Source organism: Gavia stellata, chromosome 11 (assembly GCF_030936135.1).
Source record: "Gavia stellata isolate bGavSte3 chromosome 11, bGavSte3.hap2, whole genome shotgun sequence".
NCBI lineage: Eukaryota > Metazoa > Chordata > Aves > Gaviiformes > Gaviidae > Gavia > Gavia stellata.
The window spans coordinates 20,410,104-20,437,256 of NC_082604.1; the positions used below are offsets into that span (position 1 = coordinate 20,410,104).

At 41.3% G+C, this 27,153-nt stretch overlaps 1 protein-coding gene across 1 annotated transcript in view; it reads left to right on the plus strand.

Annotated features, from left to right (window-relative positions):
• MCF2L2 (MCF.2 cell line derived transforming sequence-like 2) overlaps nucleotides 1-27,153 on the plus strand; it is a 155,364-nt gene that overhangs the window by 123,822 nt on the left and 4,389 nt on the right. Inside the window, exons 22-30 of the mRNA XM_059822932.1 lie at nucleotides 5,079-5,300; nucleotides 6,692-6,784; nucleotides 7,206-7,284; nucleotides 10,527-10,599; nucleotides 13,796-13,905; nucleotides 17,977-18,072; nucleotides 22,054-22,143; nucleotides 24,168-24,239; nucleotides 26,020-26,106. Coding sequence (XP_059678915.1) covers nucleotides 5,079-5,300; nucleotides 6,692-6,784; nucleotides 7,206-7,284; nucleotides 10,527-10,599; nucleotides 13,796-13,905; nucleotides 17,977-18,072; nucleotides 22,054-22,143; nucleotides 24,168-24,239; nucleotides 26,020-26,106 — 922 coding nt within the window. The remainder of the gene's footprint in view (nucleotides 1-5,078; nucleotides 5,301-6,691; nucleotides 6,785-7,205; nucleotides 7,285-10,526; nucleotides 10,600-13,795; nucleotides 13,906-17,976; nucleotides 18,073-22,053; nucleotides 22,144-24,167; nucleotides 24,240-26,019; nucleotides 26,107-27,153) is intronic.

Sequence of the window (27,153 nt, forward strand, 5' to 3'; positions counted from 1 at the left end):
ATGCGGTCCTTTTGAGTAATCACACCCAAAACTCATTTGTAGGTGAGAGGTAGCAAGTGTGACAGACATAACATAAGAAATTTGCTGAAGATAACATAAGAAATAACATAAGAAATTTGTGACTGCTATGCAACTCAAGTGTTTCCAAGTCTTTTACATTTAGGGAAGAAAGTCTGGCTTCCATTGAAAGTGAGTAATAGAATCCATCCCAGTGACTGGCAAACTCATTATCGGAAATGTGAAATAACAACCACAGTACAAATCAAAGGCCACAAATGTATATATCTCTCTGCTGAAGCTCCATTGAAGTTGTATGACTTCCAAGAACTAGTGTTGCCTACATAAAATGAGCCCTTAAGTGAGAAGTGGAAGTGACTGACACGTACAGGAGAAGCATGCCTGGTAAAATGAGGCCGGAGGGTGATGTGGTTGCCCATTTTGAAATAGCTGCAGGGTGAAAATGTCAAGGAAAAAAAATGTACTGAGAAGCTGGGTTCAAAGAATTATTAGATCAGAGTAACAGGGTTTAGTCTGGATACCAGAAAAAAAATATTTTGTGCAGAATGTGGCTTCCGGAGAAAGTGCTGGGGTCTACCCTGACTGTGTCTGGGTGGGAAGAGTTATTCTGTGTTTTGCAGGATGGAGTGGCTTCAGGAGTTTTAATTTCTATAGTTCTCTTTTTGCAAGTGTATCTGCATCTGGTAGCTGAGGAAACCATGCCCTCTGTCAGCATTATTTTATAAATGAATTTAACTGCTTGCTCAGCTGTATGTCATAGATCCACTGCTGTACACAGCTGGAGATGCTCTTGTGCATTGTGCATTACCTTTGAAATGAGATATGAGTTCTTATCCTGCAGCAGCTGTACAGGGTTGAATGCAAAGCAGAGGCCACCTTGTTATAGTAGTAAACACATAGACTAGCTGTAGTGCCTGTGGATCAGAGAAACACCACAGGTCCTAAGCATAGCTTAGGTTTCCCAAGCCCGACAAACTTAAGTAAAGCATACGCTTTACCCCAGCCTTCTGCACAGCTATGAGCTACACCCATTATTAACTGATCAGTGGGTCTTGCGCTGGATGTCTTTGCACTAAGAGTTGGGTTTAGATTAAGACTATATCATGAAGTTTTCCTGCTTAGTTTAGATTAGCTGTATCTTTTTGATATGATTTCCACCTGATTTTCAGCTTTTCCAAGTTTTCTTAAGGTAGGAGAAGCCTACTATATTCAGATTTGTTGGCTGAACAGGAAGAGTTCATTAGCTTTTTAATTTCTCCAACATACATGGTCAAATCCAGCATCTGACGGTTTCTGCCATTGGAAGTTTTTAAAGAATTCTTTACTAATATCTCTTCTAATGGAGCAGAGATGCTATATATTTTTGAATCTTCACTGAACAAATCTTAATTTCAGTAACACAAAAGAAAGCACTGGTCTTAAAATGAAATATTTTATACTGGTGTAATTGGATGTAAAAAAGTATTTTCAGCTATACATTTTATTTAAATGTAGAGAGACAAGACAACAGCTTAAAGTGATTCATTACAGATAAGGATTTGTCCAAGTATATTTAAACTGCTGCTGATAAAACCCTTGAGACCTCTAAAGCTGAATGGTAAAATAATTTTAATTCCGTATGTTTTATTCCTGTTTATATTTCCTGAGACTGAAAACAAACCTGGTTCACTTTAGTAGTCAGTTTTCCTTTTAGTTTTCCTACTCTTGGGAAGCTGTTTTGTTTTATTTAAAGCCAGTGACAAAGCTTGTGTTCACTTTTCCATCACAGCAGACAAACTTTCCCCTCTAGCACTTTTGTTTTGTGAAAAGTTATTCCTGGAGCAGTATAAACGAATATCAAGACACATCTCTGCTGCTTTCAGGTGTCTTTGTCCTAGTGCCACAGCTCATAGCACTCTGGGTGGTTTTGCTTGATGTGACTTTTTGAATCACTGGTTGCCGTGACAGCCTGCTGGCTCCTCCTGGGCTTTCCAGGAACTGCTGCACAAACTGCTAACTTGCTCATTGCTGAACATGTTACCTTGTTCAGCAGTTTCCCTTTTGAAACAATCAAATCTTTATTTGCATTTGCAGGAAAGATAGGACTTTTCCTGTGTGGTTTTTTTGGTTCGAGTCCATTTGGTTTCAGTAGTGAGTCTTTTACAGCCTTTGAGGTGTCGGGAGAAATAGCTTGTGAAAGCTTCTCTAAACCATTCTGGTTATGGCTAATTCTGAGTGGCTCAGAGATTCATTTTAGAAAGACTTTTTAAAGCCTGGATATTATTATTGCAGATGTGGACCAGTCAACATGGGCATGGGAAGCTCATGGATATAGCACATCTTTTATTTCCCCAGTTTCCACTGTTTCTGATTCATCCCCAAAGAGAAAGTAGCTTTCCTCCTGTGTTTCCCAGTTCAAATGTATGTAGTTACAGCAATTTTACAAAAATTTTTTTTTTAAACAGTTCTGTAAGGGATGGGCAGAAGAGCTTCTCCAAGAAAGGTAACATATTATCCTGGACAGAGGGGATCTATCCAGATTGCTATCCATCTAAAAGTTGAGGTCATCCTTTTGCCTATTCTTTACTTTTAAATCTCAGAGTAGTTTTGTACTCAGGAATTCAACAGAGCATTCCTGTTCCTTTTCAGCTTCTACTTTTGAATTTGCCGGCCTTCCATGAACTGCCAGATAGTAGCTGCAAGGACTAAATTTTTGCCTCTGCTTTGTTAGCTGAACCGAAAGACGTGACAAAGTGGAACATAGCTGCTGTGTAGCCCAATGCTGACAGCATTCCTGAGATTGTTTGTTACATGGTTATTAAATGGGGTGAAAGAGGATGAACCCCATAATTTCTTCTCCCCGTTCCACCTGTCCGGGGTACTCAGCTATGATGCCGAATGAACACCTCCCATAGCTCATGAAACCACACTCCATCTTGTGGACTCTTTCCCACACAGGAGCGATAGACATATTGCCAGAACACCTTTCAGAGAAGGATATTATGCCAGCAGAAAAGCAGGTTTTGTGGCAGCTGATGAATGCTCCTAATTGTGTAGGATATTCTGCTTCTTGGACCTGTGCACATGCAGACTTGTGGAGCTGAACTCTTGTGTAAGAAATTGCTAACATGTAAGTTTGGTGTTGGGGTTTTATTTATTTATTTTATTTTTAGGCAAAGCCACAATAAAAGTAGAGTAAAGTTTGGAGAGCAGAAGTTTTAGAGATGTTTCCTACTATCATCCTAACATTTGTATACAATCTGGCCTGAGTAGTTTGTCCATGAGTTATGCAGCACTTAAGCCGTTTATCTATCATCTTCCATAAACATGAGATACAGTGTATTGTTCTAACCTGGAATAATTATATTTGAGATAGTGATCAAATCCTCCATTTTAAATAAACATCCTTTAGGACAAAATATTGCTGTCCACTAGCACAAGTTACCAGAAATAGTGTCCTTCTCTTTATTTGCTTGCCCACACTGAAGAGAGAGTCCAGGGCTTGTGGGCTAATATTGAAAGTCTTTTGTGGGATTGCTGGAGACTGCCATCCCTATCCATCCTCTTTCTCTCTGCAGTGGTAGCCTCCCACTTCACTTGCTATAATCCCAATCCTAGATCCAAGATTGAAGAGACGGACCTATCACAAGAGTTGAACTGAGCTTCTGGATCTCAGTGCCATATCAAACAGTGTCTAGAGTGACAGGAGCCTCTCGCTATTGTCAGAACTATGCAGAAAATATGTTTGGTTTTTTTAATTATCTTTACACCTTATCCATATGCTTTTCACAGGCTTGCACTTTACACCCGCATGCACATGTAAATACAAACACACACAGTCCTGTATTCACAAATAAAAATTCCAACTGTATATATTAGAGACTGCTATAGAAATTACTGAGGTTTTTTGAATGCTTTGGAGAGTCTAATAATACCCTGATATGGAGTGGAAAAGTACCTAATCAAACCCTGGTTTTGCAGTTGGATCTAGGGTAGAGGATAGGGAGTGAGAGGGAGAACAGGTTGCAGTCCTTAGTTTAAGAGATCAGACATTCCCACTTGGAGCCAACATCTTCACCTTATAATCAACAGAACATCCAAATGTTGAAAATAAGTACTTTAACAATGCACTGAGCTTATTCCCTCAACTTATTATACAAAGCACTCCTAGAAAAACTTGCTGCTAGGATAATTATATCATTATTTGTTGAAGCCCATTACCATATATATGTTGCCATGTCCTCTATCCACACATTGCTACACTCTTTAGTACTGAACTGTGCTATAAATGTTTGTGCTGGTGGCATCTGAACCAAATATTTATATCAGTTGAAGTATTTACCCATTAGTGGTCCTCAGACAAGGGCTTTAAGTTAGGTCTAGTTCCTGCTTAGTTTCACTCTCCCTCAGGTACTTTTATGGCACCTTGCTGTATTTACTCCCTCTTTGCCCAAGGCTGTGCAGCATTGCATAGTTTGCAGATGGTGAGTGAGAAACTATTGACAAAGCTTTTAAAGACTGTTTTGCAGTGGGAGGGAATTACATACCTACATACCTCCAGACACCAGTCTGTGTCTTAAGACATCTAAGTGTCTTTCAAGGTTTTGCCCAGGGTTAGAAGAAGCTCATAGCAGAGCAGAAACTGAATGTACACCTTACAGAGCCAAGGCCTTTGGTTGGATATCTGGACTGCACTGGGTCTTCATACTGCCTTGGAGTCAGGATTCTTGAAACCCAGTTCTTGTCAGAAGATGCTTCCTCCGAGTTCATCAGAGGGGACAGACTGTGTGTCATATCCAAAGAGGTCCTGAGACAGACCTTAGACACTAAGTATGAATGGGGAGACAAACTGGGAATTATGGACATGGAAAACAACGGGTAAATGGTTATATGAAGAAACCACACAGGTTTAGGAAGGAGACATTTGTAGATGGGATTCCAGCTGTAACATGTCCACTCTCCAACACAAGGGATGCCTAAGCACATGCCTGGAAGCTTAGACACCACTAGGGGAAAGAACTGTGCCTGGGATTACTTTAGTTTGAATGTGATGTAGGCTCTCTCTTTTCCTTGCTTGCTAGGGGGATGTCAGTGAGCTTGGCAAGCTGTTGATGCAAGGTTCCTTCAATGTGTGGACTGACCACAAGAAGGGGCACAACAAGGTGAAGGACTTGGCTAGATTCAAACCGATGCAGAGACACCTCTTCCTCTACACAAAGATGCTACTTTTCTGCAAGAAACGGGAGGAGAACACAGATGGCCATGAGAAGACAGCTTCATACAGCTTTAAAAATTCATTAAAGGTAATAAATGTGGTAATGATGGGGGAGAAAAATAAATCTGGTGTTCTCACAATATGAGGATGTTTCCATGTAGAGACTTGAAGAAAGTACACATATATGGAGCTGTCTTGCAGTCCTGAGTAAATGAAAGCTCCCATTTGGTTTTGATCTGGAGACAGACCCAGCCATATATCCTGCAACTCCAGATGTGAACCTTGGTTTTGCAACTTGATTCAAACGGGCACCTTGTGTGTTCTTGCCCAGCATCCCATAAAGCGAAGCAAGGCTTAATGGATCTGAATCTCTTATTGTTCTGCCTATAAGCATCCTCCAAGTTCAGTTCTATTGTGAGTTTAATATTGACATCAGTTGAGCAGATGTATTCTGTGACAATAATAGCTACAAGTGAATTACACTGCAGTAGAAGTGCCCTTTTATTTCCAAAAGTGACATTTCCAGATAATGAGTCAGGACATTTTCTGTTAAGATGAGATTCACAAGCAGGCCACATTTTCCCTTTAAGCACATTGGTGTGACACTTGAGACTTCAGACAACTAGTATGGGTCATCAAGTGTAATGCTGCAAACTTATTACAGGGTAACCAGACAGGAATTGTAATAGAATCTCGTTCAAGGAGTGAACCAATTCATATAAATGTTTCAAGTTTCTTTCTGTGGAGATAGCAGGAATGATGACATAATCAAAGCTGTTTAAATCTTCAAATCTAATGCTGAGGCAAGTCAGAACAAGGGCAATGAACAAATATAGGAAGAAGATGGGAAGCTGGTAAGTATAGTAGCAGCTATATGGTGGTTAAGAATCTATCATTTAAGAAATCCAGAATTATTTTCTTTAGTTCCTTGTTCATCTTGACTAGTTAGGCACTTAACTCTTTGCTCGCCTCTCTTTTAATTTTCCTGAAACTATATTGAATCTTTTGTGTTGCCTGGATTTGTAGGTGAGTCCTTAAATCTCACAAAGCCCTGTTCCATGCCTCTTCCTCTCCCACCTCAACAGGTCAGTGATGGCAAGTTGAAAATACCATCTTCCTCATACTGAAAATTTGTATAGGTGAACAAGAGCCAGGATAGAGTTCAAAACTGACCCACAGTTCAAGCAAAAAAAGGAGGTTTTTTTGCTAAACCATGAGTTTATGGTCAGACATGGTCAGACATTAGCTTGTGTCACTTTTGAGCACTTACATTTTTTTAAATTATTTTTCCTATAACAATCAAAAAGATGAATGATAAATTAGTTGTTGAGAAATAACATGTTCGGAATTTTACTTTTAATGCCTCCCTAAGGTGCAGAAGTGAATGCAACCTTTTAAAAACACTTCTCAGAGGATAAAGAGTTTAAAGACTATTGACATTTTCCAGATTCCAGCTGCTTCTTTTCTATTTTGAAACAGATGAGCACTGTGGGCATTACAGAAAATGTAAAAGGGGATAACAAGAAGTTTGAGATCTGGTATAATGGCAGAGAAGAGGTCTATATCATTCAGGTAAGAACAATCCTTTTTTTTTTCAAGGACTATGCTTCCTTTCAATGGAATTGTTTTTAAGAAAGTTTTCAGTTTCAGGACTTCCACTGTCCTGTACACTCAAGAAATGATAGCCATTGGAAGCTTCATTGTTGTGTTGGCAGGGAAATTATCAATTTATCCTTGTGAAAATGGTAATGATTTGGGGTAAAAGGGAAACAAAGTACTGGAAAATTACTCGGAACACTGGATAGAAAAACAAGGGCAGGACCTTAAATTCATGGTAACTTTTCCATCTTGAAGATCATCCTCTGCTTTGCTCAAAGCTGGCCACAGTGTTCCTTTCCTTGGGAAAATTGAGAGCAAATGTAGGTCAGGGCAGCCAAGTGATTGGCAGCATGTTTAACTAGATCTGCTTTGCCTTTTCCTCTTGTGTTCTCAGGCATCTTCTGTTGAGCTGAAAAACACCTGGATTTCAGAGATTCGCAAAGTCCTGACAGGACAACTGGAAGCATGTAGAGGTAGGACACATGGAGCTAGATCTGGTAATGTTGCTTTCCTTCTGTAGCTGCGTGTGACAACATGGAGCTGGGATGAGTTACAGTGCCGTCCAATGCCACCAGTGACATCAGCAAGAACAGATCTTCTATGTGAGGATCAGCTGGGTGGTTGCAGCATTGCTGGGACTTAAACCCTTGTCGTGATCGAAGAAAATTTCTTAGAACTTTAGAAATGGCATGAATAATTATTCCATTCACAGTTAGTCTGAGCAACATGATTTTCCTCTGTTCTCCCTCTCAAGCTGCAACCCTAGAAATACCCATTTACATCAGCATGTGAGGAGATGGGGTCCCAGTCTTCACTCTGTGCTTCCTCACAAGACCTGACACAAAAGATGTCATTCCACATACATGACTGGACACAGCAACTGTTCCTCTTAGTCCCATTGTTTGTTTTGCTTTGTGTGATTTTTTGAGGGGTTTTATTTTAAGTCTAGTTGCTTGCCTTATGTTTTAAATGTTAGTCAGTTATCCCATCTTTTTATCTTAGTGACCTCCCTGTGAAACAAATGACATTTCCCTCTCTCAGAGAGATGTCACTATGAAGGTGATTTGTGATATGCTCAACACATGGATGATTGAAGCTTCAAAAATATCTAAAATAATGACACCCTTTTTTATGTAAGATATTGATCCCAAGACAAACAAAATTCAGTTAGGTTGTTGCAGATAGCTTTCATCACTATGTTCTCTTACTATGTGAGAGACTATTCTATTTATGAGCAAGAATGTACGGAGTCCTAAAAGCCATTTTTCAGGCTCTCTTAGGACAAAAAAACATAGCTGGGTCCAATACAGACTTTTCCTGGGCCCTGACATTGCTTCTCACCTTGACCTGTCATTTTCTGCTTCTCTCATACACACACCCCTCTCTTTAAAGCAATGCCAGCAAAGCCTCTCCACCCACATCCTTTAGATTCCTAAGCAGACTTTGTCCCAGGTGGAAATCTGTGCCTGTGCTTTAACTTTAGAGGTCACCTTTATTTTAATTGTCTGTTTCACAGAGACAATGAGTTCTTACAACCTCCTTAAGTGGAGGGAAACAACTGTGCACATGAGCCTCAGCAATTTAATCCAACCCATAACAATACACTTACTTACAATACTTACTGCTCAGGTCTTTTGTTACTGTTTTTGTCTTCATCCTTTCTCCTTTTTATTCTGAATTTCACTGTGGTCAGTTCAACAGGAACTGCTGAGGAAAGAACTCAAGATTCTTATCAGTGCAGTTTCAGGACTTGATCTAGGGACTCTCTGATACGGTTTGTAATATTTACTTCTGAAGTATAAAAGCTGGCTTTACTTAGGCTACCACAGAAGAGAAGACTAGCTTATGGAGAAAATGTACATGTTTAATAGGACAGAGTGCTAATCCTCCGTGCATGTTTCTAGGCAAAGAAAATGAAGCTTGTATGTCACCCAGATGAGCATTTATGAAATCTTTGTAGCATACAAGACCTATATGCTAGAGTTACTATGCATTTTCCAAAGAAAACTATGCAGGAATCAAGACTGAAAGTTTTTGAAAACATTTATATTTTGATATTCTTTACTGTTTTGTCTTAAGATCATAGGATCGTAGAATATTTCAGGTTTCAAGGGATCTCAGGACATCATAGTCCAACGTCCTGCTCAAAGCAGAGTGAGTTATTGGTCAAATCAGGTTACTCAAGACTTTATCCAGTCTGGTCTTGAGAACATCCAAGGATGACTCTCATCCTACTCTAGGAGCAAAGTCCTTCATTGTGAATCCAGCAGAACAGCAGTCAGAGGGCAGAAATTGTATCTTATATGCTATTGCAACTCTTCCCATTGCCTTTTCCCAAATGATCACATGAATCAAAGCCCTTATTACAATGCTGATGGCAGGAGACAAATGCTTTTTTCTGTGGTTCTAAACAGTTGTTTCTATTTCCAATGATTCATGAAAGAAGAGGCCTTAATTAATCCTTAATCCAAGACTGGATATTTCTCCAACTGTCCCTTGTAATGAGAGAAGGAAGAGGGATACATTTGTTTGTCTGGGCTGTTTTTAATGACTGTTGTTAAGAGTTGCACAGGGGGTTGGAATGTTGGAAGGAACCAGCTGAGATCAATGAGTGAGTAAAGGGCAAAGAAAGTGTCCAAAGGTATGTGACAAATAGTTTAACATGTGACTTATTAATGTCCAAACATGTAGTGTGTATGCACCCCCTATCACATACTGCAGTGAGCATAGAATGCTAACAAAGGCTTTGGGTAACCCCTTGATCCGTCAGTCCCAAAGGGCATAATTGTCTCTTGCAGGGAAAGGAATTATGGATGCAGTTTAAGAGATTTGTGCAAGGCTGTGAATCAGTAGCCAAAACCAGGAATGGAGCTACTTCCGACTCCCCAACCAGAGTGCTCCTTTCTCCCAGCATTCCCACCCACCACAAAAGACTTTAAGTTTAACCTTCCAGTGCTGCCCCTGTCTCTTTGTCTGTTCTCCTTTCATTGACTGGAGCGTCATCTTCTTCCGGAGTGAAATAGCCCCAGGATCTCAGCAATCTGAGAGTTTGAAAGCAGCTCCTTCCATTGCCTCCGCACTTCTCAGTGTCTGACTTTCCTGGCCCTGAAAACCAGGTTGTCAGCATCTTTCTTGTCATCTTTCTCCGCTCAGCAGTTACTGGACATAGGTACAAATGAGTCTGTTGCTACCTTGCAGCTATGCAAAAAGAGTGAACAAATGGCATCTGAATAACATTTCATTATTGCTGTTTGTCCAGGATGCTGAGCAAAAGCATTCTTCAGAGGCATGGGGCTATTTTCTAGTAGATGGCTGCATGTGCAAAAGGACTGATGTACACGTGTTGCTAAATCCAGAAAAAGCTGTGAGCCACAAAACTTGTATTGTATTCTGGGAAAAATGTCAATATATCCATTTCCTAGATCCAAGTTGTGCAGTGAGCTAGGAAGAGGTACAGAGGAAAGAGAAGGTGGTAGGGGAAGAAATTTCTTCTGCGCTGAAAAAATATGGGTAGAAGAGCTTTTCGGGTGAGCTAAGTTTTCAGCCTTTAAAATCACCATATGCCTTTCTCTTCAAGAATGAGTATTCCATTTTGATTGCAGCAGCAGTCAAAATCTCTCCTCTCCTATTTCTCTCTCTCTCTCCCACCTTCTATGCAAACAAGGAAGCAACTTATACAATTTGGAGCAATTTCTTTTTACTTTTTCTTTAACAGAAGCAAGTCAACTGCACCAAAGAATCACCGAGAGTGTATACCATGCACCAATGGATTCCTCCAATGCAAGCAGGTAACCACAGCTGTCATGGCATATCAGGGCCATGTTTTGTCTTGCCTTTGTGCTTTTGCAGTACATAAATTTTTAGGTTTGTGTTTAGCTTCCTGGGTACGAACTTACTTGATTGTCTTCAAATTCTTTCAAGACATGTAAATGCAGATAAAGGTTTTGCTCACGGGGAAACTAAAAATCACAATGCAGAATTCATTTCAAAGATGATCATTTGGTTTTGCAAAAGAACCATATGCTCTGGATTAACTCAAGTTTAGATAAAAAGTATTGGAACATTTCCAGGATGTTAAATGGACGCGTCAGCAAATTTTTGTAATGACCCAATTGCTGGGCAAGTTTGATGCAAGTTGGCGTGGGATATTACAGCAAAATTTTAGCAGGATCAACGAAACCAAGAGATCCCACAGCCAGCCTTTGAGAGTGGTACAACTCAATGCAAGAAATTTTAAACAGATGCTGTGCTGTTAATCCTGCACCTTATTTTCTCTAAGCCTGGTTACACTTGCTTTGTTTAAGGTTTAACCTGAAAATGTTTAAGGGTGAAAAGTCTTTCAGCAAAACTACCTTGGGAATAGGAGAAAATTATTCCAGTAAAATGTGAAATGCAATCACAAAAATGTTTCAAATCAATCCAGATAGATATATATCCCTCTTACAAGACTCTTAAAGTGAGAATTTTCAGAGCAGAAATTATAGACAAAATATGTCAACAGAAAATTAATTAACTTCAGGAAGAAAGGCTGTGTGATTAGCTATTTGTTCTAGTGTGGATTAAACCAAAGGAAAAATGAAGCGCTGCTTGTCCTCACTCTGCCAACTATGCCAGAGAAGGAGAGGTTAGATGCTTTTGCTCCAAAAGCTGGGTTATTACAGGGTCAGGAAGAATATGGTAAGACTTCATGAAAGAACAAAGCCCTGGGTTTTCATGAATGGAACAAAGTACAGACTGTCCTGTTGGCTCTTATAAACTGAGGCCACCTTGATCCTCTGTAGGATGTGTCCCAGCGAGAAGCAAGGACAGGGGAATTGCAGCACAAGGTGGTTTTGCACTGGCTGATGTGAAATAGTGGATCGGGAATTCTCAGACTGTGAAGCCTCTTCTGCAGCCTGTTTTGAGATGCTGGGTGGAGGCAAGGAGAGGAAGTAAGAAGCTAGACTTTGTGATAGCCACCCACACGGGCGTAGTCTGTGTTTATGACTGACATGACTAAGCAGCCCCAGTTGTGAAAGGTGCTATAAGTAAGCCAGTGATAGATAATATTAGCTAAAGAGCAACCAGCACCATCATTGCTCTGCCAGTGGTTGGAAGCTTATTAATTATTGAGGTTTTATCTAGCCAATAGATGCCCTTTCCTGGGTTGCTCATGTGTAACAGTGACTCTACTGTTTATGAGGAATTGTCAAACCTGTACTGTGACCCTGGGGATATCTGTTTGCAGGACACTCTCCCATCCCCAAGCCTTATCTGCTCAGTGACAAAGACTATCTCCTTTACTTGTTTATATGCCATCCCAGCACGTGGGGCTGCAATTGCATGAGATAAGACAGGGCTGGGCTGACTCAGGACTGGAGCTGAGGAGTCTGCAAAAGAGACACTTAGAGCCAGTGCCCTTAATACAGGCAGTTATTGAATGTCCCTAAGTCCTGTTCAATCTATGTAAATTCTCTCTCTGTAAAGTCTTTCCCAAAGTTTCAGTGTTTAAGCCTAAAATGAGATGCCCTGTGGTATCTATTGCTGCTGTATCTCTCTCAAGGGATGGCTGCTGCATTTCAGTGATAATAAAATAATCCCTTTATATTGTTTTCTAATCTGTTTAAACATATGAAACTAAAATAAGCTATTGTTCTAACTGCTTAACTAGCTGCTTTCTTGGAAATGACTGATTCAGTCATACATCCATGTAAAAATATCCTGTGCACACAGATACACACAAACACTTGGAGTTTTACTGCAGATGCTGTTTCAGAGAAGCTTATGTGGTTTTTTTGGTGTCTTTCTCACAGCTGTAAATCTTTAACTCAGTCAGCTGCATGTTTCACAGTTATCTCAGCCTAGCTGGGAAGGAACAGAAAAAAAAGAATAAGGAAATGTGAGTGTGCTTTGGATTTGTTCCCATATTTATTTTGAGCCCCATTTTGTACCTGACATCAGGCTGCAAAATCACATTTTGATTTAGTACAGGAGGTAACAGAGACCTCTGTTGAGGTTCCATCAGAAACAGGTCAGAGGTTCAAATACAAAGCGATGAGTCCCAGGCTGCCTTGTAGTTATAAAAGGTATTCACAGATCTCTAGTATTCCAAATGTTTTTAAGTTTTTAATGATACCTTGGACCTTCCCTTACAGCAAGACAAACCCTACGAATGTTAAGTATAACAGTTCATATGTTCATTGCAAACAGCAATGTAATTGCTGATACATGTTAATAATGAACATTTTGGGAAAGAGTATTTCAGGTGTGTAGATATAATGAAATGTGTGGAACATTCAGTCTGCCAAGGATAACAGTCAAACACTCAAATTAAACCACCAGACATTTGCAAGACAATGAAGATAAGAACCTTGAGAAAATCTTGCAACTCGAATGCCCTACACACCTGGGGCAGGGGGGTCATTCCCGTTACAGACAACAAGGCCGGTACCTGTGCAAATCTGGCAAGATGGATCCCCTCATCTGTGGTTCAGCTGTAGATAGGGATATCCCATGTGGATTCATGTTTTCAAAAAGCAGAAGAAACAGAAGTTGGGAGATCCTGGAGCCAGTGGAATCCATATGTTCCTCTATGCACGGTATGACCTCTATGTGACCATCCAGTACCCATTTCTCTCCTGGAGATACTTACGCTGCAAAGGATGGAAAACTGGGGTCCTATTTTCTAACCTGGTTCCCCACCCCTTCCTTCCACATCTGTTGGACTTGCAAAAAGAGCTTATGCAGACTTAACCAGTTTGTTCCTCCATTTTTCCCTTCTCAGCTCTCACTAAGGACATCCCTTACTGTGTGGTGTGGAAAGGAGGCAGGGGCTAGAATGGCTTTTTCCACCATACCTGCCTACGCAGATGCAGATTTTATAGTGCGCACAATTCTAAAACCTACCTTTTATTCCTTCCATATCTGAGGGTAAGAAAGAATGCTTAGTGCTCAGTTAAGTATTAAGCAGGAATGTAACTATTCTTGTGTTTCTTTTGTCCAAAGGTATGGCAGGAAGTCATCAAGTATATATGAAAACAAATCTGAGACATCAAACGTGGAAGCATCTAACAATAAAAACAGGAATTCCAGTCCCAGCTCCAGACAAAAGAGAGGTAGGAGTTCTGACACAGAGCTTTTTGCTTCCAAAGGGTAATGTTTTTATTTTTGCACACTCATTTCTAAAGTTTGAGGTTACTTTAAATGTATGTTGTTTAAACCCAACATCAAAAAAACCAATGCTACAAAGCCGAGTGACTGTACCAGGAAACTTCTTGAACACCAAAAAGTGTTACCAGTTTAGGATTTTTTAAGTCTGAGGTTTGATGCATTGCAGCGTTTTTTATACAACTTGTGTTCTTTAAAAATAGAATTTGGGGGGGATGGTATGTGTATTTTAACTGTCTGTACCTTGGCTAAGTTGGTTTCTAGCCATATTTAAGATTGTCAATGGACTTTGCTAACAAATTTCCTTGCTTTACGTCAAAGAGACTTTTTTGACCTCCTCTGCGTATAGGTTCCCTTCCAGTGTATAGTAAATAAACGCACATGTCATCACTGAACATCCCTCCATTATTTGAGGCCATAAATACAATAGATGTTTTCTGTACAATGTAGGTTAAAATGAACACTAAAAAGAAACTGGATGTCATCTGGCAGTAGCAGGAACAGAGTATCTTTCAACATCAGTTTCTCTTTTAGGTAGTATTTTGAAATGTTAAAGCAATGACTTTTCTAATAATACAAAAAAGAAAATCGTGAGGTCTTAAAAGAAGAGATGAATGTCTAAATCAGGCTTAAAGTAACAGCAGGCTCTATTTATAAATAGAGATGGTGAAAAACTGTTGAATATTTTTTTCTTTGAAAAATAGGCTATTCACCAAAAGATTTTTCATTGCAGTAAGTTTTCCTTCTGGGGAGAAAGTTATGGATTCTTCATTAAAAAATCCAGTCTTATTTATTAAAAACCTGTTTCAGTAGAGATTTTTTTAAAATATGTTTTTCTTTTAAACAAAGTTGAAAAGCAGTCTTTCATTTGAAATTCATAAACCCTATTTTTTTAAAAAAAATTTCAGGAAAATTATTGGTGTTTTTTACCTGGTCCAACGTACACAAGAGCGTGGGAACTGGGGTCACCCTATATGCTGATTTTCATTCTTCTGCCTTCTGCTGTCCCATGCCCAGGGGAAGGGCAGGGGCTCCCGCTGCAGTTCCCGCTAGCTCAGCCGGGAGCCTCCGCACCTCCCTACGCGGCTGCTCCTGCGGAGCCGCGCGAGCGGTGGGTCACTTCTCGCCGCGGGTCCGGGCTGCGCGTGTGCGTCCCGGGCTGCAAAACCCGCCGTGCGGAGAGCCCGCGCAGAGCTCTCCGGCTCTCCGTCTCCCACCGCAACTTTAATTTGTGTCCCTGTGAGGCACCAGAGCCTCCAGCCGGGACTCCGCAGGGGCTGAACCCGGCTTAAAAATGCGCAGTTAGGTGCTGCTTTCAGAGGTGCGGAGGAACGGTGCTGCAGCCCTCTGGGGAGGGCCCGGCCGTGCCCGTCTGCGCTCCACAGGCAGCGCGGAGGCTGGTTCTCCGCCCAAACTGTCTCTTCTGTGCCACCTGCTGACTGTAATACTCCCAATAGTATGTAGTTAATCTGAACACAGATTATTTTAAAAGAGTGTCTTTCTATAGTACAGAGGGGGAGAGCACTATTGGCAAGATATTTCAGTTTCATTATTCTTATGGGTAAGTGCCTGTGATTGAGTTATCCACATATAAACCAGTATTTTGTGTGGACCTGACTGGGAGATTCACTGGCTTGAAGCTATACGGGAGCCGAGTCCTGCAGGAACCGCTGGAGACCACCTAGTCTAACCGCCCTGCTCAAAGCAGGGTCAACTGGGGCAAGTTGCTCAGGGCCGTGCCCAGTTGGGTTCTGGATATCTCTAAGGGTGGAGACTCCACAACCGCCCTGGGGACGCTGTCCCAGTCTTTAACCACCTTCTGAGTAAAAAAAAAGTTTTTAAGTTTTTTACTGTTTTTAAATGGAACTTCCAGTATGTCAGTTGTGCCTTTTGCCTCTCATCCTGTCACTGGGCTCCACTGACAAGCATCTGGCTCCATCTTCTTTACTCACCACCATCAGGAATATATTGATAAGATCCCCCTGAGGCTTTTCTTCTCCAAGCTGAACAATCCCAGCTCTCTCACTCTCTCCTCATGTCAGCTACTGCAATCCCTTAATCATCTTTATGGCCTTTCGCTGGATTCACTCAAGTATGTCCATGTCTCTCTTGTACTGGGGAGCCCGGGACAGGTGACAGTACTCCAGGTTTGTCTTGCTTGTGCTGAGGGGAAGCATCACCTCCCCAGACCTGCTGGCAAGGCTCTGCCTAATGTAGCCCAGGATGCTGTTGGCCTCCTTTGCCACAAGTATGCATTGCGGGCTCATGTTCAACCTGTTGCCCATCAGGATCTAGTCCTTATTATGTTTGGAAATGGTTTCCAGGGTTATTTGGTATACCTGCAGAATGAAGGAAAAGGTTTGAAATAACTCAAGTGGAGACAACATGTCTTTAGAGACGCATCTCTAATGATTGGCTGGTGCTGTGGGGACTTGTTGAAATCCTAAGGGGTCCGTCAGTGAAGTTGTATGATTGCATAGCTGAAGAACTAGCATATAAACCTTCCCCCTATACATATGCACTGTTGTACTCGCTGCATGACTGTGATAATCAAATACTATGGATTTTTTTGCTCTATGCAAACAGAAAGTAAATATATTTTATATACCAGTTTCTAGATTCTTTATAAGCTACAGTATCTTTACAAAGATTGCCTGGCAGTGGGAGCAGCCATGGCAGGGAATGGCTCTTAGGCCAACACAGGCAGTCTGAAAGTCAAGTGCTTCCCAGTGCACCTGTGGCAGCCCCACAGCTGAAACCACCGCTCGGTAGCAGTTCCTCACCAAATGCACCCGCCTGGCCCAAAGCTGGCATCAGGCCACTGGCTGGAAGGAGCTGAACCACACCAGCATAACACTTCTGTATTGTTAAAATCTGTTCATCCCACACCCGCCTACGCATGCAGGCATCTCATATCCCGGATTATCTTGGCTGCAGATCAGAAAGTGACGGGATGCGCTTTCTTTTGGAAGCACAGCTTGTCTGTCTGTTGCTTGTCCGTCTGTTGCTTGTCCATCAGTGTGGATTCACTGTCTCTTCATGTTCCCTTTGTATTTCTGGTCTTCGTTTGCGCCTCTAATGATTTTCACTTGGCAGTGTATGAAATAAAGAGAAAGCCAGTGGTTAAATCCGAAGGGGCAGAACCAGGCAGCCAACACATGGCTTTTCTCCTGCTCCTTTGCCGTAAACCTTCCGTGTGCTACCTGCCCACACAAAGAAAGGAGCAGATGCAGAATTTAGCAAGAATGCATGGATCTGGGGGTTTGATCTAGGTCCACCTCTTTCCTGCAATGCAAGTAACTGAGTATCTTTCAAACCCAGAGTCTCAGGGCCTACATCCATTTGTGGCTTATCTCTATAAAGGCGACTGTCAGGCGGCATGGCCTGGCATGTAAGCTTTGCTGGCATGGCACTCCTGGCATCCCAGCAAATCATGAGATCAAATGCATGACTATATGCCAGCTTTGGAGGCTGATAGAAAGACTTCAGCAGGTAAGGCTGAGAGCGTATCAGCCACAGGGCTGATGATGGCAGACTTCTCAGTGCTAGTACTGGATAGCAGAAGTGGGACTGCTCACAACACTGGCTGTCTGTATGTGTCCTGCACTGCAAAGCGTCTTCTCTTATTTTTCCCTACAACGTTGCTGTTCCAACCACAATGATGTGTTTTCATAGTAAAAGGCACTAGATCCTTTGTAATGAGCTCGCTGCTAAACTGTATTTTCCTTTGAGAGCTGCATCCCTTCACCTGTTTTTCTTTGTTTTTGTTTTGTTGTTATTGTTCTCCATTAAAACTCAGTGAGCCAAACTCAACCCAGGGGCTCTGTTTGGCTCAGCTGGTTTAATCACCCTGACCTCGTGTCACCTTTCTAATTGATTAGCTCTTGCTCAGGCTTGAACTGAATCAAAATTTATTTATGTATTTTAAGTTGTCATCCAGTGCTAACCTTTCCTTTCCCATAAGCTGAACAGCTGACCCTTCCTTCCTTATTTCTCTTCCCTCTCCCTCTCTCTCCTAGTTGATGCTTCCACCAGCCTTAACCTTGAGCGCACAGCGCTTGCTAGAAAGCGATTCACATTGCAAGGTCTTTCCAACCGCAGAGCTCCACCCAAAGGTAAAATCACCCCATGCAGCATTTGGTCTCTGGCCATCTGTCTACTGCACTCCCACAATATTCTCTCCATCCCATAGTGCCATCCATCACTATTTCCTAAAGTGCTGCCACATCTCACCAAAATGCTCCTGTCTGATGCACATGTATGGCTCCTCTTCTCAAAGGCGCTGTTACCAAAAATTGCTCCCATGGCAGCATTGGCAAGGCAACCTTTGAGCCAACTGGTTGGATCTTTTACTGGTGCACAGTGAAAATAACATTTATTTCAAGTTTCTCTCAAGGGCCAAAGTGTGAACATGTTTTCAACCACCAACCTAACTTCTTTCAGCAGTTTACTGGCCTGAAGGGCCATGCTTCATAAGGTTTTCGTATGTCAAATTGTTCATTGGTTGGACCTCTTTGTTTTTTCAAATGTTGCTCAGACATGGCCTAGTGGTTACACTGGGGAACCAGAATTCAGAAGATAGGGGGTTTATTGCCATTTCTACTTAATTATGTTATGTAACACTGTAAAATGGTATGTTCTGAGTCTTGTGCCTAAATGTTTAGAAGACACTTAACATCCATGAGTAGAGAGCATTGCATGTTCCTGTGATGGCTGTACAAGGAAGAGACTTTAGAGGAAAGAAAGAAATGTGAATAAAAATTAAATTGAATTGCTATTTACAATCACTTTCTAAAAAGATAATGTAATTACTCTTTTTATTGTTGTTATATGGCTTATCTGTTCTTTCGATAAATGATGTTTCTTTTGTGAGACAAAGGGTTAGTGTGCAGTGATGGAGAGGGTGAGCATCAAAGGAGGAAGCAGCAAGATGAAAGAATAAAAAGAGAAATGCCGAAGCATTAAATTACAACATCATAAAATAGATAAGAATACACCAAGAGACAGCGCAGCCATAAGATTCTGTCTGCAAGGTTGAGGCTGCACTTGGTAGTAAGATCCAAAATGGACAAACCAGTTCAATGTTCTGAATGCAAAAAAGGGAGTGGTTTTCAGATCCTGTGACTTGGGGAAATCAATTACGAAATACAGATTTCAGAAATGCAGGATAATGCTGTAATTCGGGAGAGTTTGGATCTGCAATTTTGATTCGGGCCTCTTTTGCTCTTTTATCTGAATTTTTCTTGTCATGTGAGATGTGTTGCATTTTATTCAGCCATTCCATGTTCCAGACAGCAAAGTACAGTTCAGAAGAGTTCATACCCCCTAAGCTGTAGGCACTCTCAGCTCAAAGACTTGCTGGGTCTGGTTACTTGAGATACCTGTGAAACACCTCCATCACGCAATGTCCCATTTCACTTTGTGGTGCTGTTCAGTTACTGATCTGGTCCTGGCCTAAAGGAAACCAGTTGGCAAATAGGCTGCGTGATTTGCAGAGCGTGGTCATTTCTGCAGGCCGTGACAACGCAAAGCCGTGTTAGCAGTATATGGACTGGTTGTTAAGGCAGATCGGAAGCTGTGAGAAGGTAACGGGGAAGTTACTGCAATAAGCTTGTCCTGCTCTTGACCCCTTTGTTTAAGGATTCAGTACTGGCCATGGCAGGAGATGGCATACTGAGCTGAGCATACTTTGGTTCAGACCCACTGTGTCTGTTCATGTCCAGAACACATAAAAGGGAAGGTTTAAACATTAAAATAACAAGACTAACTAAGGGGAAAACAATATTGCCTGATGGATATCAACTGGCAGTGGAGCACGGATGCTCAAAGCATTGCTGAACTGTCTGCCCAGGCTGGATATGGTGGGGTAGAAAACATTGTATATAAGCACCTTGGTGTTTTGGCCAAAGAAATGCTGATGTCTGGAGGAGAAACTTTACCATCCTGCACTCCATCAGTGCAGAGACCCCCAAGGCAGCCGTACCAGAACTGGCACCGAAGTATGTGAAAGCCCACACTCGTAGCGCTCTGCATCTCCCCCCCCTTGGGCCGGCACTGGCTGTCCTCGTTTGCACAGCCAAGCTCATATTCCTTGGAGTTAGCACAGGGGCTCTAAGAGCTGCATGATGTGGTATAAATGGAGCCCAACACCATAATTATAAACTGAAATTTTCTTTGTATTTTAATAAGGGCAGTTACAGCAGCCTAGATGTGGAGTCATACCATTGTCGTCATGACCGAGAGCAGAGTTTAACCTCTCATTTTTCTTCAGCCTTTTGAGAGGTGTGAATAAGGATGTACTTGAATATATGTGCTTTTATGAGTAAATTGATAAGGAAGTGCATTGGCAGATACAGAATTTACAGTCTTTTTACAGTAGCCAATCTACAGTTAAAATTGCACTGAGATTTTAAGGAGCTAATATGGTTTCCTGATGTTTTGGCATAATAAAACATTACAGGAATTGCAGTTCAACCAGTCATGCTAATTTCTGCTCCACTGGAAACATACAGTGAATGTGACATTTACGAGGCAGAAATATGGAAAAAAACAAAGTAAAGAGAAATGTTGTGTGACTGAACATTAAAATAAGGAAATGTGAAGATGAAGAATGGGAAAGAGAATTTTAAGATCCCTGGCAGGGAAATCTTCACAGTAGTGTAGTTCTGCACAGGATATTTAAACCTGAAATAGAAAATCACCTAAACTTATTTTACTCCAGTGCTGTATGCCAGTTAACCATGAAAAAAAAAAAAAAAACCAGGAGAGAGAGAAAAAAGAAGATAGACATGATAAGAGAAAGGAGACAATTGGAATAGAAAAGTCCCTCTGAATCACAGGCACCATTTAGGAACATCTGGGCTAAGATTCAGCAAAGTATATAAGCATGTGCTACAAAGAGTTTTGTGTGAAATAACTCCTCACCTATTCCAGGAAAATTTTCAGTGAAAATAGAAACAACTATTTAATTTTTACATAAATATTTCTTTTATATTTTTAAAAATCAAACCACAAAAATCACAAATAGTTTTTGACAAATGTGAAAACCTTCAACAGAATATTTGAAGCCATTTGTAATACCATTTTCAACTGAGGTTGTGTCCTGGTAGAGTTAAGTGTTCAAGTATCTTACTGAAACTGAGATATGAAGCATATGAATAACTCCTTGTATTTCTCCATGGAAATACTCACTTGAGTAATGCAGCACATATGCTTAGAGTGTTTTCAGCAGAAGAGGCTAAAAAGTTAATCCTGAAATATTTGTAAGCAAGCAACATTTTCTCCCAAGTGGTGCTGCTGTAGTTGGCAGGTGCAAGAAGTGTACTGATGTGCATGTAGATGTGTAGACACAATCTCTTAAGAGCTGCGTAATGACCTCAATGTGTTTTGAAACATCTTGTGCTCTCTGAAGGTAGCAGACAGTTAGTCCATTTATACCTCTGATCTGTTTATTAAATATTTTGAGTAAAAAATGCTACTCACATCTTGTAGTGAAATCTGAGGAAGTTGTGTCTTCGTTCCTGAATGGACTTTGAGAAAAGGCATGATCCTAATTGGTGTAAACAAAAAAAAAAAGCTTTGTAGCCTTCGCTCTCTCTAGGCTGGTCTACACCAGTAAGGATGGAGGCTCAGAGAATGTTTTCAGGCATTCGCACAGTTAACCCCTAGAAATGACAAATGTGAACTCCAAACCATTTTCAGTGTATTTCAGGTCAATCATCACAGAACAAGCAGTTCAGTGTCTAAAATAATCCAAACCTCATCTGTAGACACACACACCATTCTAACTATCACGCTCATCTCTCTGTGTTTTGTAGCTGTACTTAGACTAGTTGGTTGCTAAAATATTAATTGGCATAAGTCTCCCTTCTTAAGTATTAAAATCGGTGCAATTGGGATTGCTTTGAAAATATGGTCATACAAACTCTTTTCTGTGCTTTTCGCTTTGTTGAGGGTATTTTTTCCTGGCTGTTTTAGAGGAGCGACCTACCTTTTAGTTACCCTTTTCCAGCCGCTGCTTTGCTTTGGACTTCTTTTACCCTCAGTGCTTATTAACCTCTAATCCTGCCCTGCATTGCATCTGTCTATTCTCCCAGATCCAGAATCTAAGGAAAGAGAAGTTACCCGTCGCTTTTCCCTAGCCTCCTCCATCAGCACCACAGTTAATGCTTCTGCTGTGACCAAAGGTACCGTCATGCTGCTTGCTTAGCTACCCTTCTCCCTTCCTGCTGACTGATACATTTACTGCCAAATGCTGTTCACAGAGTGAGTACATCAGGCTCAATTTTTATAAATACAGGAGGTTCCAGTACAAGACGAGTTAGGACCGGTATAATCCCTGCAGCGAGGCAGGCCAAGACATTTTAAATGTACATCAGGGTGTGCTGCCAGTGTGTATAGTGACTCTTCTCAGTTTCTCCATAGTAGGCTTCAAAGAGTGGTGCTGGTTTCCATGGAAATTTTTGGCTGATATGGGGTTAGGTTTCCAACTTCTCCGTGGTTTGGATTAACTGAAATTCAATAGAAATTATTGCTCCGTTTCCTTAAAGCTGTTTAGGGTTTTTGCTTTCAAAAAGGAGAGAATCTCCTCATTGCATAGCAGACATCAGATGGTAAGAAAGCCTGAAATCAAGCCAAAAACGGAGTAGTAACAGATGCCGGTTTTAAGAATATTTAGCATAATCACAGTTTTGATTAGAAATTAGGATTGCAAGGAAATTTTCAGATACGTGTAAGGGAGCTAGGTGCCCAGAATGCACTGAACTCTATGCAATTCATGTGGGACCTTATGAAAGTTTTATTTTTGAGCTGTAATTATTTTGAGAAAAGGCACTTTTACAAAATTTGCTTTAAGTTGCTGCACTAGTGCCTACATTTAAGCTCAAAATCAACCCATGCATTTGGGCAAGCTGGATGTGTTGGAAACCAGTAGGATTGCAGGCACGTGTGCCTACATGTCAGAGTTACTTTTGAGGACAGAACATATGGTCTTACATTGAATTCTGAATATATTGTCTTTTGGCAGTTCCTGGAATGAAGTGGAGGAACTGATTTGCAAGTTTAAGATTTGCAGGACAATTCACAAACCAAAATAGAAGGAAAAACGGCTGAATTAATTTGTATAAAAATCTTTGCTATATATAGGATGTGATATTACCACTGCCTACAAATGTTTCTTTGCCAGCCTCTTTAGACCGTAACACTAAAACATCACCAGATGGAAGTGATGGGCATAGCACAGGAGAAGAGGTCCTTATAGCTTTCTGTTCTCAGCAACAGGTTCAGAAACATATGATCAGTTACTAGGTTATGGGAAGAATTAATTACTTCCTAATTTTCATTTCCGAAGCTGGGGAACAGAAAGAAGCACGTATGTAGAAAGAGAATGGGCAACCAACGATTGTTCTTTAGTGTGGTTTATTGAAGAAAGCATGTGTGAATTACAACGAAATTCAAACTTTGTTACAGTTTCATATCAAAAAATCCTGCCCTAGGATCCTGTGCACCACAAGAGCATTGGCAATTTTTTGGAATGCTGAGAAAACTACTTTTGTAATGATTATAAAAGCTAGAAAACAAAATCAGTGCTTTTCAGTTAAGTGTTTTATTTACAGCATTGCTTTAAGAAAATAGTTCAGATGATAAAAGAACTGAAGCCTGAGCCTTGTCTCAGCATCAGCCAAATGCAGGTCTAGCCAGGGTGTTTTGATCATCTCATTCAAGGCTCCTGCATACGGCTGTGTGCCAATCCTCACTGCTACCAGTTCAGCTCCGTCACATCACCAGTCCTCCACAAGTAGAGTCAGGGCACTGGAGAAGCCCTGTACGTGGACCTGTGATGGATGCCCTCCACTTCTGTGGGACAGAAGTGTTGGCTTTTGTGGGCTGTTCCGTGCCAGCCTCACAGGCAGAAAGCTGAGATTGTGAGTCTGCCTGCGTTAGTGCCATCTCCCGGACAAGCGTGAGAGAAATCATCTGTGAAGCCTGACTGGAAGCAGATACATTTACTAAGTCTTAATGTCTTTTGCAAAAAGGGGTCTGTTTCCTGTCCACATCACAGAAGTGTTTATCTTCACCACCTAGAATTCAAGGGTTGGTCATTTTTCTGGGTGAAATGGGAAGTATTAGGCAGGTAGTGTTTCCAGGTAATGGGAAAGCGTTTCTCCTTTAACAATATTTACAGCCTTATGACTCTGCAAACTTCACACAGGTCCCCTTGTTCCTGCAGTTAAAGTCAAGAGACATGAAATAAAGAGTGACCCAACTCCCCTGGGGTTTGAAGGTATGAGTATTTCCATCCTGCATGAAAGCCTGTTTGGCAATCTTTTGATATTATTCACTGAATTCACATCTCATCACTGCTGGTAGATGACACTGGAATTCACCGGGGGGTTGGTGTCAGTTTCTCTGTTTAACTGTGGTAAACACAGCTTGTCACCCCCTCGCCTGTCCCTTGCACTCATGCTATATTTACCAACTTTCAGCTAGGGATGGGCCTAAATTAAAACCCCAATTCTCTTCCTGTTTTGGGAAGTAATGCGCTAGACTGTGATCTGGATCTGGATTTTGTACCTGGCTTCTACCTGACTCCGTGGAGCAGGAGGAGAGCTCAGGCAGCAGCAGGAAGCCAAGGGGCTACTTTTCACCTTCACCTGCAATCTGGCTGCTCGCATCCCTCTTCCCTTGTTAGTGTCTACACCTAATAAGAGAAGCAGGAGTCATCTGCATGAATACTACAGAAGAGGCTAGACTGTGCACTAATATCCATTTAAGGTGCAGTGTTTCATTTCAGCCAAGCAGAATTTCCACCTATTTGTTGCAGCGGGTTAATCAATTACTGTTTAATAAACAATACCAAAGAGTTAAACTGGGAAGGTATTCCCCAGCCACTGGAGGATCACCAGCTTAAATTGTCAGCTTTTCCCTTTACATGAGGATTTGCCAGAGCATGTTGCCTCGTGGGGCACAAGCAGTCGGGTACCCCTGCTGCAGGACAGGGAAGAGAGAGATGTAAGGTGAGGAATCCTTTCTTAGGATTGTGCTGCTCTGCACAAAACCTTGGTAGAAAGGGCAGGTGGCCAGGTCAGTGATGGAATCGGTGACATATCAGAGCTACCTCGTATGTCACTCCCAGCAGAAGAGGAGACTGGAACAGCGAGGTTGGAAAAAATAATTCAGAGGCAGCAGAGGAAATAGTGGTTTTGCTGTTTGCAGAGTATTTCCTTTTGCCAGTGACCCCTGGCACTACATTTGCAACCATCCTGGCATCCAGCACCAGAGTTTCCCAAACTGTGGTGTTTATACCTCATTTTCCTCAATGACAGATACTTCTGATCTCAGCATACCATGGGACTGCAGAGGCAGGGGGTATTTCAAGGTGCAAGTATTGTCCATAGGATAGATCTGAGTTGATCCTCACTGGTTAAAAACATTGTCCTGTTGAACAACACTCCTCACCAGACTGTTTCTTTAAGTAGGAAGCAATGAACATTGTCATCCCTTTACCAGCAGACATTGCTGCTATTGCCAGAGCTCTGACAAAGTTAACACAAAGGGTTTGATTTACTCTAGGTAAAAACTTCCCCCACAAAATTGCATTGCATTCATCAAGAGTGAGATCATTAATTTCTGGCTGGGAAGAAGACTCTCCCGGGTCCCCTTTCATTGCTGTATGGATGGGCATCAAAATCATGTACCATCACCTACAGAATGATTTGAAATGCTGCAAGAAAAATATGTTAAAAATATGTAAGGAAGCTATAGTGAAATAGAACACTGCACTGTTCACCCAGCACTGGTTTTCCTTAATTAACATGAGTATTTCTGTTTGATTCATTGGCTGTTCTCTGTCCTTCTTGGACTTACAGCTTTTCCATGGAATGCTGCTGTCTTTTCATTCATTTGTGCTCGTCATTTGTCTCCTCTATTATAACTGTTGGACCCCAGTCCACCTGTTTGTTAAAGAGACTACCAGTTGCAGAGGTGATTCAGGAATTCACTTTGTACTGGTTGTCTGGTCACTGTTTCACTTTGAAGACACAAAATTGTACTTCCTGTCACAGATGCTTTTGAGAACACCATATTGGCCCAGACTAAATGTAATACCAGTTCCACCATGAGACCTGTACCTAGATCTGCTTCACAGACAGGTAAACAAAATTAAAACATTTATCATCTCAATTTGAGAGTGTAATATTAATTTATGATAATATTTACTCTCTTTAGCGTGAAGAGATTTTTCTCTTTTAATGAACGTATTTCCTGTGAAAGCAATGAAAGAACAAGCTTAGATCACTAGTAGGTACAGAAACAATGTCCCAGATTCTGGTTTTCTGTAGGTCAGGCACAGCTGAAAAGAATTCTTTTAATTGATGTCAGAGAGCTCAGAATTTGATCTATGTTATTTTATAGCTTGAATTAAGTACATAAAACTTAGGCTATTTCTTAGTCTCTGAAATTAGAATAGCAATTTGTATGGAAGAGGAAGGCTGATGCATGTATTTGTATGGAATCCTTGCTGTTTAGATTTCTGCCTTGGATGCTTTCTACAAATGACAGTGGCAAAAGATTACTGAAGCTTTGTCTAAAGGGGAAGGGGAATATATTTTTCTTTTGGTGTTTGTAGCCCAACCTGTGAATTTGAGCTAAAGTTGCTGTAACAGTTTGAAGCTAATTAGCATCAATGTATTCTTGTACATTTAGACAGCTGCTAGGATTTTGCTGGTGTGATTCAACTGATACAGAATATGAGGTCCAGTTCTATATGCTGCATGGTCTGTAACTGAAATTGTCTCTTCCATCTCAAAACTCTGTTGGTGTCGACCTTGGCAGGGACACTCACAACCCAGCACATGAATGCTGCTTCAGAGGCTAGTTTACACCTTGAAAAGTACGGATGACCTAATCATACCTGTAGGGTTATAACTGGGGATGCTGCTCTGGTGGAAGAAGGTCACTGTCTCTCTTGTAACTGAATTGCAGTGGTTGGGGCAGTCACAGCCCCTGTGTAACCGGAGGGAGGAGATGGGGCTGCAGAGCTGCATGACCACATGCTGCACCAACCAGTGCCTGTTGCAGGGAGGATGCGTGTGGAGAGAGATTAAATAAATCGATTAATAAACCTATTTCTCCCAGATAAGATCACTTTTCTGTTTACTCCCCGAACTGCCTGGCTCAGGTTTTGTATTGTCTTAGGT